This window comes from Bombus pascuorum, chromosome 3, assembly GCF_905332965.1.
Source record: "Bombus pascuorum chromosome 3, iyBomPasc1.1, whole genome shotgun sequence".
NCBI classification, from domain to species: Eukaryota; Metazoa; Arthropoda; class Insecta; order Hymenoptera; family Apidae; genus Bombus; species Bombus pascuorum.
In genome coordinates this window covers 3,953,106-3,965,283 of record NC_083490.1, presented here as the reverse complement: position 1 = coordinate 3,965,283, position 12,178 = coordinate 3,953,106, and the positions used below count along the sequence as shown (strand labels likewise).

The 12,178-nt window shown below is 40.2% G+C and overlaps 2 protein-coding genes across 11 annotated transcripts in view; one reads left to right on the top strand and one right to left on the bottom strand.

The window, feature by feature from the left end:
* Positions 1–12,178, top strand: part of LOC132905554 (uncharacterized) — a 356,111-nt gene that overhangs the window by 1,391 nt on the left and 342,542 nt on the right. For all 10 annotated transcript variants that reach the window (XM_060956960.1, XM_060956961.1, XM_060956958.1 and 7 more), the window contains exons 5-13: positions 481–598; positions 680–846; positions 918–1,160; positions 1,438–1,807; positions 1,895–2,045; positions 2,276–2,473; positions 2,578–2,720; positions 2,799–3,014; positions 3,328–3,669. In XM_060956960.1, coding sequence (XP_060812943.1) covers positions 481–598; positions 680–846; positions 918–1,160; positions 1,438–1,807; positions 1,895–2,045; positions 2,276–2,473; positions 2,578–2,720; positions 2,799–3,014; positions 3,328–3,669 — 1,948 coding nt within the window. The remainder of the gene's footprint in view (positions 1–480; positions 599–679; positions 847–917; positions 1,161–1,437; positions 1,808–1,894; positions 2,046–2,275; positions 2,474–2,577; positions 2,721–2,798; positions 3,015–3,327; positions 3,670–12,178) is intronic.
* LOC132905595 (uncharacterized) lies at positions 3,790–5,635 on the bottom strand. Its single transcript, XM_060957074.1, has 3 exons — positions 5,488–5,635; positions 4,359–4,508; positions 3,790–4,289 (listed from the first exon to the last, which is right to left on the bottom strand). The coding sequence occupies exons 1-3, from the start codon at positions 5,611–5,613 to the stop codon at positions 4,209–4,211; spliced, it is 357 nt and encodes a 118-aa protein (XP_060813057.1). The 5' UTR covers positions 5,614–5,635; the 3' UTR covers positions 3,790–4,208.

Here is a 12,178-nt window from a genome sequence, read left to right as displayed (position 1 = left end):
ACTTCCTTTGCTGGACGAAAGATTCTAGTCACAAGGAATAAAGCAAATTCAAAAGTTTCAATTTAATCATGATTTAATCATGATGTTTCATCCTAGTGTAGTAAAAATTTGTGAATTTCTGTGCGTTATTCACAATTCTCGAATATCCATTAGATAATCAGTTCCCCAACCATGGAATAACAATTAGCTGTACAAATACTTAAATTACTTGAATATCACTGTTACCGAAATTAATGTTTTAAGAGATAAAATTCTATGATCGAAAATTTGAAATTAATTATGACCTGGTCGATATCAATTACAATTTGTAAATTCTTGTATCATTCAAAAGACTCGAACGTTTATTACACATGGAATTCCCCCAACACGTGAAACGTCGATTCGTTATCTAAATATGTACTCGTGAAATAATTTAAACGAAACGAGAGTCCCAGTATGCAGGATTATAAAATGGAAATACAAAAATCTCGTTTCCTTCAGATTATGCGTCGCGGAAGACGATAGTCAAGAATCGTTCAATAAAGTTTCGAAACTTAAAGCAACGACGCTGAAGACGATTCGCATCGTAATGATGAACACGTTGGTACCTTACGTTAAGGTAAGTTCGATCGTTTCGATAGACGGCGTAGATGCGACGTATATTTAATTATACGAGCGTCCTCTCATTCCCGTCCTGCAGACCGCGGAGTCAAATGAAACGGACAGGGTCAAATTCCATAGGAATCTCGTGACTTGTCTGAACAACCTTTACAAGCTGAGCAATAGCTGCGGCCGCGACAACTTGTCAAACCACTTGACCGCCAACGGATATCTCAAGTATTTCTTGCTATTAACTACCAGACTTCCGTAAGTTTCACGAATGGTCTAGGATTCATTCACTTTGTTCAACGTCAGATTTTCCGTCACTGATTTTTTAGAGAAATTTTACGACGTAGCATTTGCCTGCTGTTATCGCGGATCATAGCAAACTTAGCTGATAAATCCATGCCAGTCTACCGACCTATCAATCGAGAAATAAGCTTCGAATATCTAATACACCGAGGACTGGTGGATCTACCAAAAGATACTAAACAATGGGAGAATATCATAGCTCATGATCGAGAAAACAGAGCAATTGCATTAATGACGTTGGTTTACTATCACTTCCACGGAACCAGGGAGTACGAAATCAAAGTTAACCCTTAACAGTTATCGTCAAAAGAAATTATAAGTGAAATTTCACGTCATATTGTTATTCGATATTAAACGAAGAGAGAAAAAAATCTATTGTTCACAGTAGTCGCAGATAATACTGCGACGATGTTACAACGGGGTGGGAATGTTAAAACAAAATTCATATGGGGTAAAATTTCACCTACGATAGCGTTTAAGGATCAATTAATATTGATATTTCTTCTTTTGTATACCGTGGCAATATTTTGAATAGAAATATTGTAGGACCTATATGATATGCTTGAAATTGCTGATCGCGAGGACTGTCAATCTCCCTAAATCCGAGCAGACACCGGCGCAAATTTTAAAAGTTTTATGGTTTCTGTTTGCTGTCGCGTCCGTATCGCATCCATCACCGTGCTCGGAACAGGATTACGACAGAGCCGTGAAACGATTGGCAGCTGCGTTGCAATATTCCAACCTGAACGACTGTTACACTCATCACATAGATCTGCTAAATTATTGCTTGAATTGCCCTGAATTCCCAAAGGATCTTCGGAACAGAGCGATGGACTTGTGGTTGATCGAGTCTGATGGAGACATCAAACCGTTGCTGACCATAGATTGCGGGAAAGTTGTGCAACACTATCTAATGGTAATCAATCATACGTTCGCTTCAATGGCCTATTGAAATCGTAAGAATGGTGTATTATAATGTGATGCAATGTCATTTGGGAAATAGCTTGTCATACAAACTGGATATTCGGATAAGATAATCAACTTAGCGATGAAAGGAATTAGAGAGATGATACGCCTGGATAATGCCAAGGAAATTGCAGAGATTGCTTGGCACATGTTGCCTAATCTTCTTTCTACTTATCAACCATCCAAAGGTATTTTTCTTATATGCAACATGAGACAGCTGACGAAGGTATTCGAATATTGATATTTATAATTTTTTTATGAACGTATCGTATTACATAATTGCATTAACATCGTAACGACACTCGACCATCGTGATTATATTACGAAAGCTTGAAAGTATAAATCACACTATTACCAGTTATCTAAAAAAAAAAAAAGAAAAAATCTGAAAAATGCTAAAATAAAAGATCCCTAATAGACGAGCAAGTGAAAGCCGTGTTAGAATTAAGCAACGTATCCATCCCGAGCTCATTATCATGGATCATCAGGATTCGATGCGCAGAGAGTCTCATGGCGATTATTCTACGCCGGGAAGCGGACTTGAAGCTGAGGACATTAGCAATATTGCATTCGTACGCGTTGCTGGTCACGTCCGCGACGATTAAGTCATTCACGAGTACATATTTCAACGAGTGTCTCGCTCGATAAGTACCAAAGAGAAACTGAAGTATAAGAAAACAATGCTAGGCTTCTTCTACCTTCTTCTTCGTTTCTCAACAGTTCTCGAGAAGTATTGCACAACGCCGAGCTTTTTGGAGGAGTTGCTCGTTCAAGGTTTCTCTTTAGAAACGCCAGAATTGTCCGCTGTCTGCTTGAAGCTTCTCGCGTTTATCGTACACTGTCAGGAGAAATCGTCGATACAGGTGCGAGAATACTACGTCCGTAAATAATAGATTCGCGTTGTCGACCGTCAGCCATATGTCGAACGACGTGTTTTCCAGCGTGATAAGCCGGTGACGATTGACGTGCAGAGCTTAGCCGATTTGCTGTTAAATACGAGGAGGGCCGTGCACTCGTCGATCAATGGAATGCAACTCGCGCTGGAACTTTTAACTCAAAATATTGACGGATCGCCTGTCAGGCTGGACGAGATCCCAGCCGATCGGACCGAGGGTGTGATCAATCTTTACGAGACCCTTCATATCGTTCACGAAAGAGTTAGTGCTGATATTTTTATCGAACGTTGACGCCTCGTTGATTTTTAAGTAATTGTATATTTAACTGGAATTTATTTCGATATTGAAATGTAGAATGCTCTGGTTTAAAGGAAATCTATAGTTTAAAATTTTCTACAGATCTTTGATTCGATAATTCACTTGAAAATCTACGATATAAGCAATAATAAATTAATTTTGAAGCGTACAATTTAACAAATTTCCGCTGAAATATCCATCTTGTTGTAACAGTTAGAATTTCTTATATTACCTATACGTTACTTTTAACGGTTTTCATTATCTTTTCCTCTCGCAGAGTGACCCAACGCAAAGAGACATTGTGTACCAGTGCCTCCAAGGCGTCCTGAAATTTTGCCATAAGCACACGAAACTGCTGATGTACCATATCTGCACGCTGATGAGCAACTATGATATCGTATCTAGCATCCTGCAGACACGTCACGTAACCTACCATTTTCTGGATTTCGTTTCAACCTGGCTTCGCTATCGCAGAAGGTATTGCACCGACGAAGGACCATGGAACGCGAGATCTCTTTGCAAGACACCGTTTGAAGAGACTTTGGATCGGATCAAGAGCTACGTTAACACTGCAAACGATTCAAGAAACGACGCGGCGTTCCATAATCTTGTCTACGCGGTGAGTGTTTTAACAAGCAAGATGTTTTCTTTGTTGATCTATAAAAGCAACGTGTTGTTTCTAGTTGTCGCAATATAAGGATTAGATAGGGCGATCTTATGACACGAACAACGAGGAGGCTTTGCTTTAACAGTTTATTCGATCCGTGCAACATTGCTCGATAACATTGTAACGTGTTAATATGTGCGTACAAAAAGTAGAAAAAGATCAATCGAGGACGAATTTAATTCGTCCGCGTGTTTTAACGCGTGCGCTTCAGCGTGATTCTGAAATATAGTATTATTCTGTCTGTTATTGTTGTATGTTCACTAAATAGCTTGATTGCTCTCATCGCTCTAAATGCCCCGGCCGGATATAATATATTTTCAAAATTGTCATTTTTTTGTGATTTCTTTCTGTTTTATTTTTTTCAACTGGTCGGACGCGGTTCGTGCGGTGCGTCTGTCGCTCAGAATTTGTATTCGCCGCCATTAGCAGGTCGCTCAGGCCGCCTTCGGCCCTCTTCTTTCAGCATCTTTTATTCGCTTGCGAGCTTTTTGTTATTTTCGCGGTCGTCCGTTGCGCTGCATGAAGCAACCCTTGAAAGAGTTTAATCTCACGTCGATCTCGCCTTCTTCTAGCTGAAATCAGACACTCGGACATTGCTTTGCACAGTGAAAAAATTGAAAGAGTCCAGTCGATGGAAATACCTGATCGAACAAGTAGATTTCTTTGTAACAGGACGGTGACACGCATTCGCGAATGCATTTAGTTTTGGCGATGCCGCTCCTTTCTGGTTGTAACATCTTGCAAGCTCCGCTCTCCTCGCAAGTCTGCTCGAATTGCCTGAAGAGAAGTTCCTGCGACCAGTGTTGTATTAGAAAGACATTGGAATTGAATTAAAACGTGCTTCAATAGAGAATTCGATTGATACAGAGTCTCGTGGCATGCGGTGGAAAATACAGCCGACTCTGGCGCACAATAACGGGATAAAATTGAGCGTAACAATTGGTTCATGCGTGTTGTAAGATTAACCTCAATTAGTGCTCGTACGAGTTCTATTATTGGTGCCGCCGGCGCGTTTAATTTTCTTTGAAGATAGTTCCCTTTCACTGAACATTATTCACCGATACTAACTCCTATCATTTATATCTACGTTATAAAATAATCAACAATGGAAGAATCACATTTGTGTTAAGTATAATCCCTCATGGGCAACGTACGTGATTTATATCAATTTCTCAGGACACCACTGGATACGAGTCCGTACTACCGAGCGACAACAGCGAAGTACGCCCCGGAGCACCTTGACTGTCTTCGGGTTAATGCCAAATCGATTTTATCCCCATAGCAAAATCGCGAGATCACCCGTCCTTTCGTTACGTCCCCCATGGGAATGTTGGATCGACGCGAAGTAATCCTCCTCGAGTATCGCGCATCACTGACGGGATATCACAGAGATCTCTTGAAAATTCCAACTCGTAAAATCCTATACAACTGTCCCATTCATATCGAATCGAACAATTCAACATCCGCAACATCGATCGAGAAGAAAGAAAAAATAAAAAGGACGAACTCAACTTTTTTTCGAACTTCTTCGAATATCGAAAACATGCTTAACAGCACGAGGTACTTTCTAATATTTTTATTTTTATTTTTTTTTTTAGTTCGATCACCACAGATTCTTTCTGGTATTTCGACGTGGAATCTAGTGCCAGGTAAGGCCGGTACGGTAAAAAGCGCCACCCCCAAAACAAGACCTCGCTCGACCATAACCTGTACTAGCGTTGGAAACGCGTACCTCGAGCGGATTCTCGACGAACGTTTAGGACGACTTACATTCTTGGTAGTCTCCTTGTATGGATATTCTGGGAAGGTGAAGGTCTTCGCAAGGGTGCTCGGCCCTTCCTTCAGCTGTCCGACGACGAGGATCAGGCCGATCGCGAACGCCACCCCCGGCGCCATGTTGAGCAGCCGGCTACGATCAATATGAAGCGGTGGCGCTCGCTTACGCTGCTTTTCAACGCTCGGCTCTCGTTTTCCCTCCACGCCCGTAAAAACTACGCCACGGGACGGACAAGGGAGGATTCGTGCGATCAACCTGTCGATCCCCTTTGGCCGTTCGGCCCTGTGAAATTGACTTTTTAAGAACCCAGCCACAGAGGGGATGGCCCAGGCCTTTGGCGTCGGCCTTTCATCCGGTGCCAACGTCCAACTCTTCTTTCGATTTCATTTGCGGGCTAGGGATGACCGACAGGTTCGTTGAATCTGATGGTAACTTTTTTTTAAACTTTTATTAGCTAGCTCTTTCCATTTGTTTTTCGTTGTAGATCGAGAGCGAGAGGGTTTATAAGTTGTCGATCAGGCATTATCGAAAGACTCGAATATAGATATTGGTTTCGAAATATGATAGCACGAAACATGATAGGTGGTAGAATACGCGAGAATGGCACGATAGAAGGGTTCTTTTTATATGAAGAGGTGTAGGTCCGTGGTGGCTTTTAGATTAAGTGTATCAGCTGGATAGTTGCATTTATTGAAGATAATTAAATGCTTTCTTAAATTAGACTTTCTTCTATCGTAATTACTATCTCTTACGTTATCGACACTTGCCCCTTCCACGCTCAAGGTTCACGTTGCATATATGCGCAGTGTCCTTCAACAAGTCATCAACCCTGTCAGCTATAAACGTATTCATTTTCGATTAAGTGCGTTGTATGTTTTCTTCATAAAGACATTAGAGCAAGCGTCTTTCTATTCGTATCATTGAGTCGTACATGATCTACAATCAAGTGGGGGTTAAAGAATTTAATTTTAAAATTCACTTCCTTTTAATTTACACGTATCAAGACCATTAACAATTTATCCTATGAAACGTGGGATAAAAAAACAATTGAAATAAAATATACCAAAGTTAACCAACCTTATCGAAACTTCTACGATCATCCGCGATGCCAGTTGAAACGTAATACTTCGTAGAAGCAAAAAATTATACTCCATAGCCAAAGAACAGAATTAATTACAATCTCATCATCGAAAAGAGATTCGAACAGATCCTCTCATAGATAAAGCGAAAAATTCCGCTCGACTCTCTCGAAATAACGAGTACCGTCGTGCATGCTCCTCCGAAAGAAGCTGCTCTCGAATCAAGAGGTACGATGAAGCGAAGATCACGAAAGTGTCTACACGGAGGAAATGCACGCGCGAATTCGTCGATAAATCCGTGAGCCGGCGTCGCGGCTCGGCTATTTTGCATAAAACGTAACGGAGTGTGTATGCAGCGAGGCGCGATGGCATTTATCGTCGCGACGCATGCGAGCGAACCAGACGACGGTTTTTGTTCGGCTAGGCGTTGCGCACCACCAGCTCCACGTGTACCGGCCAAACCCCCCGTCGACCATTAAATCGAGATTTCGCCGGTGATTAGCGGCAGTTTGGCTCGCCTCGCTGCGCCCGCCAGTCGATAGATTTTCCCAATAATTTTCCGTCAGTTCGAGGAATTTCGCCCGTGCCCGAGGAATCGCTCCTCGCCGCTTATATTACGCCCTCGTCTTCCTAATTTTGGCCACGATGGAATTCCAAATGCCTTCGTTATTCTACTGTCCTCTTTTCTGATATTTTCTGATATTATATGATATTTTATTTTTTTCACATTTCAGGCGATTTTAAGGAATATCATTCTGGGCTTTTTTTTGGTCGTAATTGGTATTATTTACCGAGATTTTAATTCAAAGTAAGAGATATTTTGTCAAATATCCAAACTTCGAGTAAGCTTACATCTTTTATTTACAATTATATATGTACAATTATACACAATCTGAATTATTATTAAGATACTCGTTTCGATACGTCTACTCCGTAGGAAATTCTGGAAACAACTGACTGTTTTTTCTGTTTAAGCTACTTGGTGACTATCGATCGTCTTCTTAATTATTTACTTCATACGTTACTTTACACGTGTTAATTTTGATATTTCGCATGGTCAAACAGCTTAGATGTTGGAAGGCTTGGACTTTAGCATTTTCTCTTTTGTATTGCACGCGAACTAAACTTCCTACCAGTTTAAAAATTTCTCTATAATGAGATCTACGGAAATATAGGTCAATGAACTCGGGTATTAAAGGCAGAGGGTGAGGTAATAGGTTACCCCTGAAAGCCTCCAGCCATCTCACATAGCCGTCGACTTAAATGGCATTTCTCGATTAATTTATACCCCTTGCAAACAACCTGTTACACAATCTGTTAAATTAGAATTAATTACTCGAGGACTGCCATTAATCACTGTAGCACGAGTTCTCCCTCGGGAGGACGAAAAATGGCCCTTCTGCGGAATGAAATTAAACATCGAAACCGGATCCCGGTTTCAATACTCAAAATCCAGAAATGCACGCGAAACCGTGTCCCATTAAACGTTCATTGCCGATCTAACAATACTCGCCGAGTAGAATTAAATTTTCCTTCTTCGTCGACCAATAGTAATTTACAAATCCACTGTAAAAACTGGACGATTAATGAAACGAACCGCGTAAGGGGAAGGAGGTGAATTTCAAGCGTGCAACTCTCCATTTCGAATTAAAATTTTCATCCGCGTTCGTACGCGCAGCCAGACGTTCCAGCTAATTAAACAGCAGTGATCCGAGGATCAGGCGAATCGCACGCGTTCCGCTTGTGAAAAGCGCAAACGTTTTCCATGTCCAGAGAGAAATAGAGCGAGAGAAGGATCGTTTGGATTGCGGAAACGCCGGTTGAAAAAAACCGAAATCTCGGCGGCTTTTTAATTACATGTTCGTTCCTCCCTCGTTCAAACGCGCAACGGCAAACCGATGATGCATGATGTACGATGTATGTACGCAACGTTTCCGATTAAATCGTGGTTCTGCTCGCGAAATTCCGTTGATTTATCGACGGCTGAGTCGCGGACGAGCATCACGGACCTATACTTCAATGGGAATTTCTCTGTGGCCTGCAATCGTATCGTAGAATCTGTTTCTTTATAGTACGTACAATTTCTTCTTCGTGACTCGAGTGGGGAGTTTAAATGATTTGTAAGGCGATGTTAATATATCACGGCCTGATAACGTGGTTCTGTGTGGTGTAATTCATAAAAGATACGAGTTATTGTGGTTGTGCTATGGCCCGTTGGAAATATCGAATACTGTGATTTCTTAGAGCTTGAATTTTGTGCACAGTAGTATTGCGCTACCTGGCCATGGATCTGGTCAGTTATCAAGAGAGGTATATTTCTTTTCTTCTTGTTCCATTAAATGCAAATGAGATTCGGATATTCGACGTATTTGTTTGTTTCACATATAATATCTTTATATTTAATATTTATATCTGTATGTTGTATCCTATTTATAATATAAAATAATTTGCCAGATTCCAAAGATAGTTTGGTCGATTCGTAGATATTGATAGGTAAAGAACGATATCTCAAACGCATATTTCTATTCAGGATTTTCATCTTCTTTTAACTCGTGGAACCAGCCCCTGAATTTTCTGACAACCGTTGCCAGACATCCCATAGAATGTCTTCGATAATATATTTCTTCGTATCTCGTGATAGAAGATTTCTTACATACATAGCACGCGATTTATTTCGATCGTTGAAAAATATAACAGAACAAAATATGTTTCGACTGTCTGACAAAAATTTGGAAGCTTTGATGTAGCACTGTATTTTCTCACGGATTAAAAGAGATATATTTAGTTTCACTTCAAAGCATCGTGTTTTTCGTAAGCTATCCCTTAAAATTGAATCCCGAATACGTTTTCAACGATTTTCCTACTCCACAGCGATATACGCGAATAAACAGCGAAACCAGCCGCGTTTGTTATTGCGTTTACAGTGTCGACAAAGAGTTAACCGCTCAAAGCCGAAGGTTTAACGATAACGGTGAATTTACTGCTAACGAATTGCGTAATTTTGCTCTTGATGTTTAAAATTGGCAATGTCGAAACACACACAGACACACACACACACACACACCGGCATTACGCATTCCGCTTGGTGTGACAACTATGCCTGACGTTTCCTCGTTCGTCCGTGAAATAATTTCCGCATCGATTCGACCAAATCATTGTAATTACCGATGCGTTGCGGATTGGAGAAAAAAAAAATTATTCGCCATCAACTTCCTCACCAACACTTTTACCAAAAGAATTAACCTATTAAGAGTCAACGTTGTGTTATCGCGATGTTTCATCCGCAATTTTTTTTTAGTTAATTTACATCATTGTATTTTATTCTCCCGTCACTGGAATTATGAAAGAGAGTTTCAAGAATTTGCTCACTTAATTTACAAATCATCACATTTTTTATTACACCCGACCGCTCGCCGTTACGGATTTATAAAATTCTTTCATTTCTGCAAATTTCCATTTTCCATCGTTTAATCAATCGAGAGTCAAAGTTGCGTTAATATATCGCATTTTTACATTGTTCAATAACGTTAGATTTACAAAATTTTCGCGTATTATTTCATTCTTTACCCTTCGATGGGTCGACCACTCGAAACTCATCCTCCAAAAAGAAAGGAAAAAAAAAAAATTATCAAGCTACATACATTACAAACGAAATGAAACAATTCATCAAAATACCAAACCGCACACATCGCGAACGAAATTTTAAAATTCGTCAAAATACCGAACTACATATGAAATTTTAAAACGATGATTCGATTCTAACAATTAGTTCGGCGATCGTTTAATCGGAAATCGATCGATTCGTGCGTTCCATCGATGTATTATTTAACGCTAATCCACTTCTCGCCGTGGATGGAAAACAGAGGTGGATGTTGATTCAATTAGAGGACAATTAAGCGGCGAATGCCGAGCTACTTGATCTAATTGTAACTATTAAGGGAATTGTTCGAGCTCTGGGGAGAGGATTCCCGGTTATTTCAACGACTCGTTAGATTTTTGACTGCCTTTGTTTCTACGCAACAGCCTCCTCAGTCGCATTCCACTATCCCATTTCTTTCACACGTTCGAGGACGAAAACACCGTGCATTATACAGGACACACAAACAGAGTGATATCTATAATGTGCGATTTTAGACGTGAAAACAGTGAAGAAAGATTAGATACATTTTCGTATATATTGGGTTGGCAACTAAGTGATTGCGTATTTTGTCATTAGGTGGTATTGACAATCCTTTTGAACAACCCAAATTATTTCTAATTTGAGAACTAAGTCCCAAACGATATTTTTATTAGATTGGAAACTAAGCGATTGCGGATTTTGTCATTAGGTGGTATTGACAAAATCCGCAATCACTTAGTTTCCAACCTAATAGAAATATCGTTTGGGACTTAGTTCTCAAATTAGAAGTAATTTGGGTTGTTCAAAAGGTTGGTAGAATTTTTATTACGAGTTTTTGCCAAATAACGAGACGTTGGGATATATTCTGAAACAGAAGAGGTGAAAAAGAAGTTAAATGGGTCGCCATCGCAATTGCAAATTGCAAATTACATCACTGGGATCGTATATGTTCATGCGTCACGCAGCTAGCAGTCGATTTAACGTTAAAGTTATTACTGTTTGATCGTGGACGTAGATAGTGATAGCATCGATATGAATTATTCACTACTTTTCGTTCGCGCTACTATTTCCTGATTGCTCGGCAAAAGGTCGATGCTTTTTCGCGAATATTAAAATATTTATCGTAATCCAGTGGCATGGGAATACAGGTTTTTATCGTGCTTGCGCATCGGGAGTCATTGTTCTGTATTTTTAGAGATCGTAATATAAATTCAAGGTCCCCAAACAGCGTCTTGTATGCCTTTCGATGTTCGCCGAGAGCGATCATCCTCCTTTTTACGATTGGCGAACACGATAGTCTCCTCTTCACGTGGTCGATTCCACTTTTTCCTGCTATTTTGCAGTAAATTGCGGTTATTACGCTACTACAAAACTGTGCCAGTCAAATTATTGAGCTGAGCGGAACTTTTTGTGTTTTCTATAAAATATATACGAATACGACGTCGCTGAAAAGATCGCCAAGGAAATAATTGTTAAACGTTGTTAAATCTTTTATTCGTTATTGATGCTCCCAATGCTTTACGTTTTGGCCTGTAAACTGCGTTCTATGTATTTTTCTGTACCTTTCAATTTGCCGTTGCGTTAATTACGTATCAACAAATCTTCGTCAAATCTTCGTCCTAGCTTCGACATTTAAAATTTCAAATTTCAAAGGGTATCGATGCATCGTTCCATTTCCATTCGATTTCTTAAAACTTCAATTTACCTGAGCCAGTAAAAATACCCTAATTTCCATCGAAGAGTATCGATGCACCGTTTCATTTCCCCTCGGCCTCTTAAACCTTCAGTTTTCCCTAGCCAGTAAAAATACTCGCGTTTCCTTTGGCCCATATTGAAAAAAGTGATCTCGGCCGGCGATACCGGCGATATAAATCATGACAACATGGCGTGGCTTGATAAATAATAAAATAATAGCAAGAGAGCGCAGGGTCTGGCGGTCGAAAAAGGAAATTCACGTATCGGACTCGAGGAAACGCGACGTTGCAG